The sequence below is a fragment of the Stegastes partitus genome, unplaced genomic scaffold, assembly GCF_000690725.1.
Source record: "Stegastes partitus isolate 25-593 unplaced genomic scaffold, Stegastes_partitus-1.0.2 Scaffold129, whole genome shotgun sequence".
Lineage (NCBI taxonomy): Eukaryota > Metazoa > Chordata > Actinopteri > Pomacentridae > Stegastes > Stegastes partitus.
In genome coordinates this window covers 417,513-434,390 of record NW_007577860.1, presented here as the reverse complement: position 1 = coordinate 434,390, position 16,878 = coordinate 417,513, and the positions used below count along the sequence as shown (strand labels likewise).

Here is a 16,878-nt window from a genome sequence, read left to right as displayed (position 1 = left end):
TCAGTCACTATTTGTTGTTTTTGTGACATCTTGTTTTTGGAGCAGGCGTCTTTATTTGCTGCTTTTGTAAATAAGGATGTATTTCCATGCTGGACCTTGTGTCTGGGCTCTCAGCGCCCCACCACACATCAGCCTCAGTGCCTCATTTCTCAAGTCACTCTGTCTGAGGCCCAGCATTTCCCACGGCTTCATTATTCCATGTAATAAACAGCAGAGGTTCTGTGAGAACGTCTCCAAGTTTCTAGTCATACATTTATCACCTCGGATATTTGTGGGCTTCAGCTGGTACAGGGCCTGTCACCAGTATTTATATATGTCCCCTTTTTTATTGCTTTTCAACAGTGAATCGTGCAACATTTAATTTGGCTTTTTTAACAGGAATTTACAAAAAACACTCCTTCATGTCAAAGTGAACACAGATTTCTATAAAGTAGATCAATCTCAAACCTCAATTATTCATCCATCATCTCTACACCTTCATCCTCACCGGGGTCATGGGGGGCGGAGCCTATCCCAGCTGATTGTGAATATGTTACAATAAAACACTGAAAGAACTAAAATGACTTTTTTGTGACAGATGCATGTGTTTTAATGATTTCCTCATAGAAAATTCAGAGTTAGAGGAATCATTGAGAAGTCTTTTAGTGCCATCATCAGAACACAGTCAGCCTCCCAGTGAGCCAGACCAGAACAGCGAGTGTGGAAAAGACCGCATCCGTCTGGACTGTGGCTCCCTCCTGGTAGTGTGTGTTCGCACATGTCGGCTGCCTTGTACCTTTAATGTGCCCTTACATTTCCCTTTTACTGCATCCAGGAAGGCTTTCACCCTGATGAGGAGCTCCTTCCCCACCCCCAGCCCTCCTCATGACGTCAGCAGTGGCGCTGCTCGGCCCACCGGCTCAAGGTCATTCACTAACATGTTTATCTCCACAGAAGGAGGACGACTGTAATGAAGTTTTCTGTCTCATTTCACTCTGTCATGTGTCTGAGATATTCATGGACTGTAAAACAACAACATCCTCTATTGTTACTGAACCCTATCAGCAGCTCATTAGTTTGGACCTTTGGTTGGTGAGACACACGAGCATCATGCTGCATCCTCACACTGACGGGTTGAGCTCGTCCCAGAGTCCTCAGCAGAGGTTAGAAAACAGTCATTGATTACAGAGGAGGACTGATGTCAGCTCTGCTTTCTGTGTGCAGTATCTTCAGAGGAGCAGGTCTGGGATCTGCATCAAGAGACTCCTTCCTCCTCGGTGCACATGGGCTTGTGACCGGTGCGCCTGTCGCCCCCATTAGCTCATCATGTGTCAGTGGTTACTCTGACTTCATGCCATTACGATTCATTGAATTAAATCATCATGATTCTAATCTCATCAACACTGCACATGTACAAAGAGCTGGAAGCTGATCTGGAGAAGCTGACGGAGATGCTTGACTTCTATGACCTCATGTAAACTCTGAAGAACTTCTTCATATTAGTTTCAATATTAGACAATATCTGTCTGCACTTTTCTCCTCCCTGTCTGCTTTCAGTTTTCAAAATCCCCCTTCAGCTCTGGAAACAACAACAACAAGCTGCTGGCAGCAGCAACATGCTGAGATGTACGTCTGCAGAGGATCTGGATCATGCAGTGAGGCGGCCCTGTGATTGGTTTGAGGTAAATTTGCCATTTTCATGACATTTTAATGCTCAGCTTTTGCTAAATTCTCTTCTTCTGATCAGTGCTCTGGTGGCCCATCTGAAACATGAGTACATGAAGTCTGGGGCTCTAACTGGCTTGTTGGACGTATCTGGTCAGGAATCATCATAACGTTGGTTCAGCAGAGCAGCAGTCTGGCCAGTGGAGGTGGTGAGCAGATGGTCCTCCGGTCAGTCCAGCCCCTCCATACGCTCCAGTGGCTTACTTTGATTTTTGATAGCAACGTCCCCACAGCTGTAGCTCGACTGTCTGGTCAGAGCTCTGCTGAACCTGACGGACCCTCAGCGCCGGTGGAGAATAAAGGCCGCCATGGATCCAATGAGCAATGAGGGTTCCTCTCCTGTCTCTCCTGCTCTCTACACTCACATTTACTGCATTTTAATACAGCTGAGTCCCAAACAAAGCTGTTTTCAGAAAGATCCCGGGTGCCCTCACCGGGACATGAACCGACGACCTTCTGGCTGTGAGGCAACGGTGCTAACCACTGATCCACCTGCAGCCCTTAAATAATAATATAGAAATAACTAAATAATTTGATCAGTGTCTTCAGTTTAAAATGACAAACTCATGTTGAAAACAAAGAGCCCAGAGCTGCTTCCACTTCATGCTGCTGCTGGTTTTTGGCTCATAAACCTTCACTTTTTTTTTCACTCCATGTCTGCGTTGCAGCGCTTTGGGTTTATCTGCCGGGACCCTCCGTCTAGGCCTGTGTGAACTTGGCTTTGAGCGCTGGGGCTGTAATTTGTGCGTTCTAAGATTCCAAACAAAATGGCACATGGCTGAACCTGCAATTAACATGTGAGGCTGAACATCAGCTACAGCCGACCAGGACAGGTCCACAGAATGGAGGCAGGAGATGGAGGCTCGAGTCAGGACTACATTTTCATACATAGAACACTTTACAGTCTGTGTAGAGGAGCTTGGCATCACATGCAGATATCTGACTATAACATATGAATGAGTGCTGAAGCACCAGAGCAGCTGCTGCCTCTGAAACATGAAACAGCTTCGTTACCACAAAACATGAGGAACGTGACCAAAGTGGATTTTCCTGTCAAAGCAGATGTTGGCTGATCTTGTTAACCAGGAGAAGGATGAGAGAGAAGCGGTAATTAAACAATCCAATTACAGTGTACATGATTTCACTTTGATTGCATTACTGTCAAGTTTAAGTATATTCTGCTAATGAGTGTTCATATTTAAACGTTATATTATACACTGAATAAATGCTCCGTGGTTGTTATTAGCGTCTAAATCATTCAGATTAATGGGTTTGTGGGAGAAGTTCTCCTGCAGGACTTTCAGCTGGAAGGAAGTCATGTGACCAGGAGCAGAGCGATGAGGCGACCCCAGACTAGAGCCTGGTGACCCTACAAACACACCATGAAGCCCGTCAGAACCACATGGACTCATGGAACTGGATCCACAGATGCTGTGCCAACCCTGCTCCTTATAATCAGCAGCTGTAGCAGCAGGTCTACGTGTACAATCAGCTGAAGGTCTCGTTGTGAAGCCTGTTGTCCTGGTTCTGGGTTTAGTGGAGCTCTGTGCTGCTCCCAGCATCAGCAGAGGATGAATAGAATCACCATTTGACTTGTTTTTTTTTAAATGAGCGAGACATGGTGCCGCCCTGCTGTGACTGACGTTCTGCCTTCGCCACTGCTGGCGAGTTCTAATCAGGAACCACAGAGTGCTGATCAGGAGGAGGTCGGGGTGGATGAACGGGTCAAACACACGACCTCGCTCAGAACACTGAGGTTTGTGTCCCGGAGTTATTATTTCTTTTAAATTAAATCTACTTGGAATTAAAGGTATCGCACTTCAGATCTAAGGAGGAAGCAGAGGAACAGAGCGGCGGTTGTGTCTGGACTCTGTGGGTCTGAAGACACTCGACTTAAAACCACGAAAAACTGGATGTGGTTCAGTTCGTTTTCTTATACTGTGTTCATTTAAACAACGTCAGGATTTAAGTTAAGATTCCATCACTTTAGTTAATCAAATAACAAACAGGATAAATTCAGCTTGTTTGGTTTATGGTGCAGAAGGAGTACTGATGGAGAGCCGTTCCTTCTGACCGTGGGAGGTGCTTTCACTGCTACCTTCTCATTTATTTATGATCTGATTCATTTATCGACAGTCTAATGCTGCCAAGAACAGTCTAATTCTTGCACACTTGCAGTTTATTGAACAATGCATTTATTTTAGAACCTAATCTGCAGTGAAACCTTTGTTCTGAGTGAGAGCTCAATGTTCCTGTTTAAAGGTGAGAACAGGTGAGTCACATCCAGGGAACCAGTGACGTGTCCTCAGGTTGTGCAGCTCCATGTGCATCTGTTCTGGTCTTATTTACTGCAGTAGGTGACTGAACCATGACTCTGACTCTCTGGTCCAAACATAGCGCTGGGCTCTGTTTCCCAGCAGCTTGTGTTTTTGCTTTATGGGGGATTTCTGTTTAGAAAAATTTCAGAATTTCTTCCCATGCGCCTGTGATGTGTTTAAAAGAACTCTAATTCCATTTTCCAATCTCCAAGAGCAGATCTGATTTGTGCAGCAGATGAATCCAGCCTTTGTGCCTCTCCTGAGGTGTCCTCCTCCTCTTCCTCCTCCTCCTCCTCCTCCTCCTCTGCTCTCACCTCTCTCCTCTCTCTGCTCGTCCTCCATCAGCTCCGGCTCTGATGCTGCAAGGCGTGCCGCCGCTGACGGAGGTGTCGGAGGTGGGGGTGTCCTAAAGAGTTGGCCGCTGCTCGCACTTGATCAGTCCAGAGCCAGGCCACCCCGGGGCGGAGCTGCACCGCTGCACTGCTGCTACTTTCCGGACGCTTTCGGATACTCGCCTCAGTCGTGCTGTCCTGTTTGGCTCGTTGAGAGAGAGCAGCCAGAAGAGACGAGAAGAAGAAGAAGTAAAGAAGAGCACCTCTGTGATTGTTCATCATGGGAGCAGAGAGCTCAGTGCAGCGGGACGGGAAGAGCCAGGAGGATGCGTCAGCCTCAGCTTCAGCTTCAGCCTCCGCCGGGGAGCTCCAGGAGGGCAGCAGCGTCCTCGACACCAAGGTACGGCCGACACGGCGCCCCGCATCCCGCCACACCACAGCCAGCCAGGCTCCTGTAGAGCTGCTCACTTTTACTTCTTTTCTTTACATATCAGTTCACCTGTGTGTCTGCAAACATACCTGTCGTCACCCCCCCCCCCCCACTGTGCGCATCGGGAGCGCGCTGCGGCTCCATGTGCGCCTGACGCAGCTTTTTGCTGAGTAATGGGTCGACAGTCCGCAGTCCCGCAGTCATAAAACGCAGCAGCAGCAGCAGCTCCTCATCCACACACAGAGCAGAGTTCCTCAGCACAGAACCGACAGCCTCACGTTTTAGTTCCTTTGAACACTTTTGGACCAGCAGCAGCTCTGATGGATCAGAACCATCAGTCACCAAGCAGTCAGAAGTTCACCTGGTGTCTGTGTGTTTTTGATCAGAAAATAGTTTTTTATTTACCAAAAAAAAAACTTGCACAGAAGAAAAAAATCCGTTTTGTTTTTATTTGCACATAAATAAAACAGACAGGTGGAGCTGATGAGGAGACTTTATTCTACCAGCAGTGGACAGCAGGCAGGAAGCTCACTCAGTACTAGACATGTTATGTTCTGCTGTATTCATCCTTCATGTCAACCTGATTTCTGACTGAAATATCTGCACGTGTCTGCTGTGAAAAGAACAAACTCTTCAAGTTTCCTGAAATGTGCAGAACCGTGATGCATCAGTGCAAAGCCCAGGTCCACACAGGCTCACCACTGTGGCTGGACCAGGACCAAACACACGTGTTTCATGACTTTCTTGATTACTTAATTGATTATTTTGTCCACAAATGTCTGAAAATAGTTTGACAAAAGGCCGGTGTCATTTAAATTTGAAGCCGTAGTTTCTCTTTAGATGCTAGAACCAACAGTCCTGAAATCAGAACACATTGGGTTCACAGTGAGCCACAAACCGTCACGCTGGAGACGCCGAAGACACAACGCTCGGCCTTTTTTATCTGAAATGGAAAATCAATAAAGAAAATAGCTGATGATTAATGTCGTGTCAATCATCAGAGTTATTGATTGACGGATCGTTTCAGCATCCTGATCTCCAGAGGCCCGTTAACCCTCTGAACCCCGCTGAAGAAACGACAAACTGACGCCGTTAATCAGAACCAGAACTGTGAAAAACTGTAAAACTGCCAGACTTTCATCAGTCCTTGAACTACTCATCTGTAAACTGCAGTTCCATCAAGAGAAGTCACCAGATCTGCACCTACAGGATGGTCCTGTTCCAGTAGAATCGGTTCGGTCTACATGTGCTCAAACAGATAAACTGTAGATAATCAGGAAACTTTCTTTATTTCCTGTGTGCTTGAGATGATGTCAGACTGGAGCTGAGTGGATGTGACTCAGTAGAGACGACAGCAACAGAGAGAACTTCAGTTTGGTTGATGTTGTCTCAGGTAGACGATGAAGGTGGCTTTATGAAGGTTTGTGGAGATGATGCAGGTATCTGTTTATGCAAATGACCTCTTTGTGTCTCATTTAAACATGGGCCCAAACAAACTGTTTGCTCTGAGCAGGTTCTGTAAAACACTGAAGCTCGTGTGCTCCTCTGTCAACCAACAGTCACATGATGAAAGATTCTGGGGGTTTTCAGCTGAACTGGGCTGAACTGGGCTGAACTGGGCTGAGCTGGGCTGAACTGGGCTGAGCTGGGCTGAGCTGGGCTGAGCTGCAGGCTGTGTTCCCCCAGCAGACAGGAGCCACGTATTAACAGGTTAAACATGTGACGTGTCCACAGCGTCTGTCACAGAAACGGTGTTCATGTTGGGTCCAGGTTGTTGTTGTTTCTAGAATCATCTTTTCTTGTTGTTTTTTTCAGTGTGTTCTGTTAGAACTGGGTCATGCTGCACAGAATACATGTTTGAGTCCTTGTGCTGTTTCCACTGGAGTGACTTTGTTCTGCGGTGACAGATGAGCTCACAGTGACTTAAAAACACCCAGAATTAAAATAAAATCAGAGGGTTGAGAGAAAACATCCAAAGTCTTCAGCCTGTCAGCGGCGCCTCCTTCTGACTGCATCAGTCAGCTTTAGGACACTTACACCAGATAGTAAACACACTTTATTCTTCATCAGCTCCTGTTTTATTTGATTACATTTGAATGTAGAAGCACATGAGTGGATCTAATGTGTGATAACGAACATGCATCCGTCTTGCTGTGGCCGGCTGCCTTCCTCTGAGGTGTCTGCTGACTCTGCACCTCTAACCTCGGTGTAAACTGCTCAGTGTGGTGTGAATGAACATTTGAAAAGCGCCTCCTGATGACTGTGTGTGCTTTGCCACCTGCTCTGTTCGCGCCTCATATGACCTATTGGCTTTATTGACTGTTTTATAGGCGGGAGGTCAACAGGTCGCGGCTCGTCTCTTCTCCTCAGAGGTCAGCGGGAAGGTCAAACGCTGTTAAGTGGAAGGAGAAGCATAAAGAACTTAGCGTTTATCAAGATCCTAATCACAGTTGTGTTTTCCCGTTCTTGTTTCATTCTCAGGAACGTCTCTTGTTTGCGTGTGTTTTCACTCGCCGCCGTGTCTGTGCGGTTGTTTTCCAGCGAGCTGACATCATCCGTGTGGCAGTTGGATGTTTTGTCAGGGCCTCTTATCGCAGGTAGCATCGAGATAGCGCTGTTTCACTTCGTATTTCCACTGACATCGGAATGTGTGCAGGAACTATTTCAGAGCTGCTCGTGTGCCTGAAGTCCGTCTGTGGTGCTTTGTGGTTTCAGCTGTGACAGGTGATACAGGTTGTGAGTTCAGACTCGTGTTCTGCTGCCGCTGACAGCGTGTCTCTTCATGCAGGTTGTCCGTTACAGCGGCATCCAAAACACAGTGTTTGTTTTTTCCAAATCAATGAAAACCGGCTGCCGCGGCGCTGGGATTCCAGAGAAACGTCAGGTAGGGTTACCTGGTTAGTAGAGATATGAGAAGCACATGGAACCTCTGAGCCACTGATCAGATTCACAGCCTGGATCTTCTCACCTAGATGGAGGGAAATCAGGGATTCTGACATGATTGAATTTGGACAGGATGAGCTTCAAGAGATTTACAGTTTAACATCATCAGTGAGGCTGAATGCTCCTGGAGCTGTAATGAGGAACATGATTCATGCTCACATGGTTTTAAACGTCGGCAGCATGTTCTGGCCAAATTACATCCAGCGTATTTGATTTACATGTTGTCACCGCTCTGAGCTCATCATGTGTCGCTTTGAGAAGATCTCTGGACACAAACCTACAAGCAAGGCGGCCACCAGTTACTTTCATTATTCATGAATCAGCTGATCAGTCATGTGTCTCATAAAATGTTGGAGAATTACAGTCATCAGATCTCTAAAGCCTCCGAGAACTTGATGTAAACAGATGTTGTTGTTTTTTTCCAACAAATGGCCCAAAGCTCAACAATATCCAGCGACTCAAAGAAAACATAAAGAAGATCAGATCAAAGAGTTCTGAAACCTGAAGGAAACTCTGGCACCAAGTGCTGCTCAGAAATGTAGAGCCTGATATAGAAGGTCGTACTGAAAATAAAGAATGTTAAAAAATAAAATAAGCTAAAAATAGAGACACAAGGAGATATGACTCAAAAAGAAAATTTAAAAATTAAAAAAAAGCTAAAAATAAAGAAGCAAAGATTTATTACTCAAAAATAAATAAATGTAAAATAAATGAAACTAAAATAGAGACACAAGGAGATATGACTCAAAAAGAAAAAGAAAAAAAAAAGCTAAAATAAGACTAGAAGGTAATTCTGAGGTGTTAGATTTTACTTCTAAACATCACATGTTCATGACATGTTGCACGTGTTATGTTTCAGTTTCATGTCCAAAATGACCTCCAACCTTTACGAGCTAACCCTGACAGCAGCACAGCCGTGGTGTTGGCTGTAGCACCGAGTGTTCTGATATCGAACCGGGTCAGAGACAGGAGGGCGCAGCAGAATGACCCGACCCGGATCTTCTCTGTGACTTACAGGCTGTGGATGAAAACAGTGATTTCCAAACCATTTATTTACTACAAACCGTAAACAGTGAAGTGAGAGTGTTGATCCATGAAGGTTACGTGATGTGTTTAAGTGTGTTTGCATGTCGTGGTGTGTTTGGGGTGAGAGCATGAGTGTGTGTGTGTGTGTGTGTGTGTGTGTGTGTGTGTGTGTGTGTGTGTGTGTGTGTGTGTGTGGATGGTGACTCGGTTGAAGCGGTTGAAGGCTTCTTGCCTGATACACAGTCGGTAAATATCCTCCTCACTCCACAGAGGAATTTTAGAAATGTGTGTCTGTACGGCTGCGACCCGCCTTCCTCACGCCGCTGTGTCTCCTCAGCCTCACAGTGTTGTCACAATAATCACGTTAAGCTCAAATGCATGTAAATGTTTTGCAGATATTTTTTGTCTTTCATTCACCAACCAGCAGCCTTTTCACAGTGTGGCCTCTGTGTGTCGGCTTTCTCTCTGTAATCCTGTAAAGTCTTTGCCTTCACGCGCCCTGAGGTGACACGGTGCCATTTAGCACCATGCAAGTCAAATTTAATTTGAAAAGAAATAAAATAAAAGTCATGCAAAAAGTTATGTGAATGTTATTTGGCTCTAATCAGCCGATGTAGTTTGGACAAAGTGTTTAAATAAGTTACGGGATCAGTGCATTACCGGGTTACGCTGGAATCTGATTGGATGTAAACGTGTTACAGAAGCTTCCACAACCTCCATCAGTGCCTGTTCTGGACTTGGATTTATGTAGTGTCACCAGTAATGTCCCAGAAGTCCTGTACAGACCCAGATCTGCATCCCTGCTGGTCGAACATGTTCCAGGTTTCTCTTTTGAAAAAGTGTCAACATCAGCTGATGATAGGGTTGGGGTTAGGGTGGACTCTGACTGGAGAGATGTGAAGCTTGTGCATTAATTCACTCTTAATTCTTGCAAAAGGTTGAAAAAATCCTGGATTATAGTTGTGCAACCAGCTAAAGATGCACATAGCTGTGAGCTCTGTGCAGGTGATGCTGGTCTGCAGACACCAGCCAACTACTTCGATCTGGGGCTTTATCCATCCAGGTACAAGGAGATTTCTTCTTTGCTTTGGATTGAAACAGAACAGAAAACAAAATGGCTTCATGATTATATAACTTAGCAAAAAGCACTGTGTGTGTTCACAGAGGCCTGTGTGAGTGTGAAGGTTCAACATTTCTCCACCACAACACAGCGTGATGTCATGAATGCTGCGTGGGTCATAAATAAATCCTGAGAGCTGCAGTAAAAGGCAGCTGGACTTCTCTTTTTAGTTCTTGAGGACACACGACGATGGGCCTCTAGTATGAGATCTGAAACGTCTTTAAGAGACTCTGGATTAAAATGACCTTGAAGACTGAGAATCCACTCGTTGGTGATGAACAGATGTTGAGCTGTAATGAAGCAGCAGCAGTTTGGTGTTTAGGTGATGGAACGACTTCTGCGTCTCCACTCAGGTGATGGATCTGCATGACTGCACATTGAAAGTTGAGCTCAGGTGAAGTGTGACCTGAGTAAACTGGAAATTACACTGAAACAGAAAACACAAGATCAGAACATGTCTTCTTATCGTATTACAGGCCGAGGTCAGCCTGACAGCGTTAAGTCTCAACCTGCTCTTCAGGCCATGCAGATAGCGATCTGACTGCACCCCCGTCAGACGGCAGCTTCCTGTAAATACGCATTACGGCTACAGAACTAAACCCTCTGAACTAAACCGGTCTCATCTGCAGACTCACAGATGAACAGCAGCACCACAAACAGCAAAGTGCAGACATGGGACCTGAGTCACATGTCGGCTCCTCCGCCCGTCACAATAGCAGCGGCAGGTGACTCCAATGATCTACCATCATGTTATGTAATGTAATGTGTCCTGATTAAGGCTGCTGCGTTCCTGGATAATGAGCTGCGGCTGATCAGATGCTGCTGCTCTGATTATCCTGTTTAGCAGAGAGGGGGGAGGAGGGGGGAGGAGGGGGGAGGCAGGTCGGACAGAAGATCCATTGAGAAGAGCCGGGATGGGGGGACAAGCCAGGAGCCCCCGTGTGCCCCGGTGGGGGGGAGGGGGGCTGGAGAGGCGTTTTGGGTGGGCGAGAGGAGAGGGGACGGGTGAGGAGCCCCCGGGGGAGAGAGAGAGAGAGAGGGAGGTTCTAGGGAGGCCCGGCAGCGTGACACAAAGGCAGATGAATCAGCCGATTGTTCCCCTCAGTCCTCCTCCTGCCTGGTTTTAAAAGGACACTGATGACAGAGGTTGAGCCAAAATGGGCTCAGGTAAGAAAACAAAGGAGCAAACGCAGCGTGGTGAAGATCTGCTGCTGAAGGTGGAGGTGGAGGTGGAGGTGGAGGTATGGGACCAGGGCGGGGCTCTGCAGGTACCTGCATCATGTGGACCAACCCAGCAGTGGCTTTCACTCAGAACATACCTTCATGTATTCGAGCAGGCGCACACTAGGACTGCATTTCAAAGATGTAAAGTCCAACCTGTTGAACAGAACCTGGACTGCAGCTGCTGTTGTTTTATAGCATCAGAACCCTTTAATGTCATTATAAGAACAAACGTACGAGTCCCATTTAGCAAGATCCAAACAGGAGTCTGTAGAGCCGAGAGATGAATATAAATAAGTGACAATAGGTGTAAAGTGGATATTAAGATGTGAGTATTGACAGTAGCAGCGAGGTACCTGAGAAACACCTGTGCTAGATGACACCTGGTGTGACTGAGACTTGTCAGTGGACTGCATGCATAGAAAACTGAATCAGTCCCATCCTTCCTGTTTATTTGCATCTTTTACTTCTATATATTTTTTGTCTTTACTTCTATAAACTAAGTGGTGAGTTCACTGCTGCAGCGGCTCAAACGTCTTTCAGCGGCGCACAGATTCTAGCTGATGAGTCATGAGTCGAGTTAGAGCGGACGGTCCAGTGATTAAATGTACAGGAGGGCAGAATACAGCCACCTTCCAAAACCAACCAAGTGTGCTTTACAGGAGAAACAGGATGAAACACAGGAATGCAGAAAGCATGGGGATGGAGTCCACTGGAGTCCGGGCTGGTCCATGGTTTAGTGGTGTTGGTTTGCTTTGCATTCTGAATTGTTGAATTTTCTGTAAAAGCTTCATGTGAAGTCACAAAATAGGGAAAATGTTGTCAGACTGGCTGCTTAGCCCAGTATGGCAGCGTGCAGCAGTACGGTACCATAACAGCAGAGAGCGTACTGGACCGGGATCAGATGGTCTGAGGGAGGAGGAAAGGAAGTGGAACCACCATCTCTAAACACAGGACCAGTCCATGACATCACTAGAACACGTTTCACCATGATCACCTGGAGCTGTCCCTCACCTGGCAGCCACGCCCAGGTCCTGGATGGACCCTCTGCTCCATGACTGAACACATCTCCCCATCAGTCAGTCAGAACTGAGAAAGTTTGTTGGATGAAGGTGAAACAAAAAGCAAACAGGAAGCTGCTGTCTGGAGCGTGTGGATCTCCACAGCTGGTAGGGTTCTACCACACTGACCAGCTCTCAGGTCGTCTGCTCTCCGTCTGAGAGGAAAATCAAAGCTTTCTTCTTCTTCTTCTTCTTCTTTCTCGTTGAGGAGAAACAGGAAGTGGCTTTCTGCTAATTAGTCCGTCCCTCAGCCAGCCTCCCATTTTCCATCCCTCTGATTGGCTGCCAGCTCCGCTACAGTAAAAACAGACGCTGGTGTTTGTTCCTCTGCCCTCTCCCCCCTCACCCTTAATTTAATAATTACATCTAATAATGGATCAACTATTACATAACGATGCTTGTTTTTTCCTCCTCTGGCCGTCCGTCTGTCTGTCCAGTGCTAATGTGTCCTGGTTCACAGCTTCATCATCACTTCACTTGTTTACATGCAGCAGAGCTCAAATAAAAAGTTAAAAATACTTTGTTGTTGAGTTAACTCAGGAAATGCAGTGGAACAAATGATCATCAGATGTCATTAGTTATAACTTGGATCACTGTGAGTGTTGACAGCGGTGGATGTTTCCCTCCAGACTCCACCTCATACGCTGTGTGTGTGCACAGCAGGGAGGCAGGACTTCGCTGCACACAAGCATCATTATACTCTCAGTGTGTTCTCTTATGTTGGTTTAGTGGTAGATGTGTTTCCCTCTTCAAGCCTTTAGGTCAGGGGTCTCCAGCTCAACGTACCTGCTGGAGGTAGAGTCTGGGTGAGGCCTTCCACAAAACAAGGGCTTCAAGTATTCCAGAAAAAGTCCAACAGATCCAATCCTCTCAGTCTTTATTCATAACAACTCAGAACATGAAAGGTTCTCCAGAACATCGGCTCCTCCTACCTGCTCCTTGCAGCCAGAGACCTGCAGGGCTTCCTGCTACAGCTGGCCCACATCTGGCTGGAGGGAGGAAGCACCTGAGACCCTCAGTGTGGCCTGAAGATGCTCATCAGTAAGTCTGGACCTGCACTTGGACTGATGAAAGTTCATGGTGGAGAAGAACTTTTCACAAAAACCCCCAAAAACATGCATTGACAGGTGATATGTCCCCTCCACTCGGTGACCCTCCCAAATCACCTTTCAGGTGACTAGCGTTGCTAATTTGCTATTTTTTTTATTCCAGACTATGACCAGTATCTACATCTGACGTTGCTGTTACAGACATTTACCGTCACATTCCCACCATGAAGGGATCAGATGTTTGATTTCTAACAGTGAACCTGAGCTCCGATGTGTTCCTCTGGGTTGTTTCTGATGTGATCATTTAGGGTTGGAAGACATCGATTCATATAGAAACCCGCTTTAGGGATCAGAGGCCAAACTGTAATAAATTCAGTTAAAACAACAGCTGACTGTCAGCGGAGTGTAAAATAAGACATCACACTGAGCAGACCAGTGCTGCTGGTGCTGCAGAGAGCTGACTGGTCCAGGATTAGTGATGCTTAACTCGGATTGCATGACCACAAATTGGAAAATGTAGTTAATTCAGTTGATGACTTAGAATCTTTTTATATTCACATCTGACTTGCACAAACACATTATTTAACAGCACACGGCAGCATTTCTTCTTGCTGGAGGTGTTCTGGGAGGTTTTCCTCCCTGAGCATCATTGTCTTGTGGTGACGACACGTTGCTGAACATCCTGGATCTGTCCCGGCCCGTCTCCTTCTCTGTCCCACTGGGGCTCTTACAGCCTCTTCGGCCAAATCAATCATTATGATTGGGCGGCTCATCCACAGCAGTGTCCTTATTTCAGGCAGGCTGTTGCTCACTGTTGTGTCCTCGTGTGACAGCAAAGGTAACGCAGAAGACCGGCTGCCCTCCGAATTACAACGATTGTTCAATAGGAACCAGACGATCACACACATGATCTGATTAAAGGATGATTACAGAGACGATGCTTTAAACGGTTCCTCCTGTCTGACGGCTGTCAGTGGATCAGAGTTTCAGATGAAGTGTTTATTCCCTCGTCAGTGTCTGTAGTTTGGAGCCCGTCCAGCCTGACCTGCTCCGTGAGGACCAGCTTTCTCCATTTTGTTTGATGGTACCTTTTGTATGTCCTGAAGCCAGGCAGCTCTTTCATAGTTAAGTAGCTCCTGCAGAGTCTGTCCCTTTGATGAAATGAGAAGTTACGCTGACAATACCCAGAAACAAGCATTTATAGTTCTGTCAGGGACACCAGACGGTCCAGCTGTACGACCACCAGCCTCGGCTTCTCATGTTTTCTGTAAAAACAAACACATATGAGGACTAACGGAGGAACGGCTCCTAATTACAAACCATGTATAACACACCATGCTGTTGTTTTACTGGAGATGAGAGCGTTTGTTGTCCACTGAAAGGCCTTTTGCCGAGCCGTCGGGCGTTCAGCGCTCTGGAGCAGGTCATTTTTTATGAGAGCTATACTGAGATGAAAACCTGGACTATTCTTAGTCCTCAGCCCCTCTCTGCCTCGCCTTCCTCTCTGCTGCTCCTCTCTGCACATCCATTTTTCATCAGCTCTGGTCCTGATGCAGCACTAACTGCTGCACTGAGCGCACAGGAAGACGTGTGAGGTCATGATGTAGGCGTGTGTGTGTGCATGAGTGTGTTTTTTCTGGCGTCCTGGTGGGAGTCGGAGCATTTGAAGGACAAACGTTGAGTCATAGCCACAGTGCAGCTGCTCTGGTGTGTGTAGTGTTACTGTATAAACACACACACACACACACATCTACATACAGTCAGACCTAAACATCAGACGGTTTCTGTCATTCTAGGGAGAGATATTCTACTTCTACCTGATCTGTTATAATGCATTGCTGTCGTGTGTGAATGGAACTAAATAGCGTCTAAACCAGTCAGAATGAGCTCCACCTGTTTCTCCATGTGTTCACAGGGTTAACGGAGTGCAAGAGGTGCAGCTGCAACTATTGATTGATTGAAGAGTCGTCAATTAATTAAATTAATAACTGAGTAATTAAAAAAAGAGTCAACATGTTGTGATAATAAATCTGAGATGTCTTCTGGTTCCTTTCCTCCTCTGTGACAGTGAACTCAGCAGCTTGATGTTGTGGACAGAACAGGACATTTGTGGCATCTTGAGCTTTTCAGAAACACGTTTGTCGCCGTTTTCTGACGTTATACAGACAAAGCAGCTCATCCAGTTGTTCCACTGATGATGAACGTGATCGCTGGCTGCAGCCGTAGGACGGAGCCGTTCTGCTCACAGTCAGAAAATCTGTCGTATTAAGCGCATCTAGACCACAAACTGAAGCCCAAGTGATGTCATTTCTTGGAACAACAGGCTGCTGGGTCGGCAGCTCCTCGTCTGTTGTTGATCCACTACAGCAGTTAGCGTTTGGTCAACCATTGGCTCTGAAAGATCAGGTCCAGTGGACACCTGAGGCCCAAAAAGCCTTTTACCTCTGATCCTACACATTCTTCATCATGATGAAGTCGTCTTACTTACATAACATGTTCATGCAGAGCTTCACTTTATAACGTGTTCATAGTTTCATCCTGCAGCTGTCTGAACACTGACAAGACGAGATGCAGCATCAGAGGAGCAGGTGATGAGATGTGCTGCTGCTCTGTATATAAAATATACATACTGTGCATTGTCAGGTGAAACTCCTCCTTATGGAGGGTCGGCTTGTTTCTGCAGCTCATTTCAAACAATGTGGTTTGTGTACTAGTGAATTAAAACATGTGGATGAGCAACACTCAGGCTTTGTAATAATAATAATACAAATATATAATAATGCTGACAGAACTTTTAACATCCTTAAAGTCTAATTTTCTTAAAGTGCATCTGCAAAACGGCCACTGATTGATTTTAATTGGATCCTCCAATAACAGCATGACGACCTGCTGTTGGCTCTTAGGAGGCGAAGGTTGTGACTTTAGCTCTGATTAAACCTCGTTATCGTGTCCGTTTGGTGTTTTTAATCAGCTGGAAGACTCAGAATGAGAGAAATAAGAAGGCAACGCTGTGACTTGCAGCTTTCAGACGTCCAGGGTTTTATTTTTAACAGACTTACACTTCTTGTGTCATTATTCTTCTCCTGAATCGGTTTCTGGTTCGGTCGTGTCCGGCTGAACTCCTCCATGTTAGTCTGACAGTGTTCGAGCGGAGTCGTGGGTGAGCTGGTGTGCTCGAGCTGCAGTGCTGTGGTTGTGAACGGAGATGCAGAGACGTCTGAGATCTGAACATTCACCGTGTAGAAGCACTTTAACGCCGCTTCAAGGCAGAAGGAGGTTAAAGTGCTGAATGTGTTTATTCACAGAGACGACCGACGACTTCACGTCATCATCATGTCAGCTGCTCGCTGAGTACGAACCGGAACCGTGTTCAAACCTGTGTGTGTGTGTGTGTGTGTGTGTGTGTGTGTGTGTGTGTGTGTGTGTGTGTATAGGTGTGTGTATAGGTGTGTGTGTGTGTGTGTGTGTGTGTCTCTGCTGACTGAGTTGCCCTCCAGGACCTGTGACACTTATTACAGTTTCTAAATCACGCTGCATCTTTGTTCAGCTAAAGCAGCATGTTAAGGCTCATGTCATTACCTAAACGAGAGATAACGAGAGACATCAGGAAATGCAAAACAACCAAACAGACTCCAGCTGTAACGGGGACTGAGCTCACTCGGTACCGGCGCTGA

At 46.3% G+C, this 16,878-nt stretch overlaps 1 protein-coding gene across 2 annotated transcripts in view; it reads left to right on the top strand.

The window, feature by feature from the left end:
* Window positions 1–4,456: 4,456 nt before the first annotated feature.
* Window positions 4,457–16,878, top strand: part of akap12b (A kinase (PRKA) anchor protein 12b) — a 51,221-nt gene continuing 38,799 nt past the window's right edge. For both annotated transcript variants that reach the window (XM_008278658.1, XM_008278659.1), the window contains exon 1: window positions 4,457–4,754. In XM_008278658.1, coding sequence (XP_008276880.1) covers window positions 4,635–4,754 — 120 coding nt within the window. In that variant the 5' untranslated portion in view covers window positions 4,457–4,634. The remainder of the gene's footprint in view (window positions 4,755–16,878) is intronic.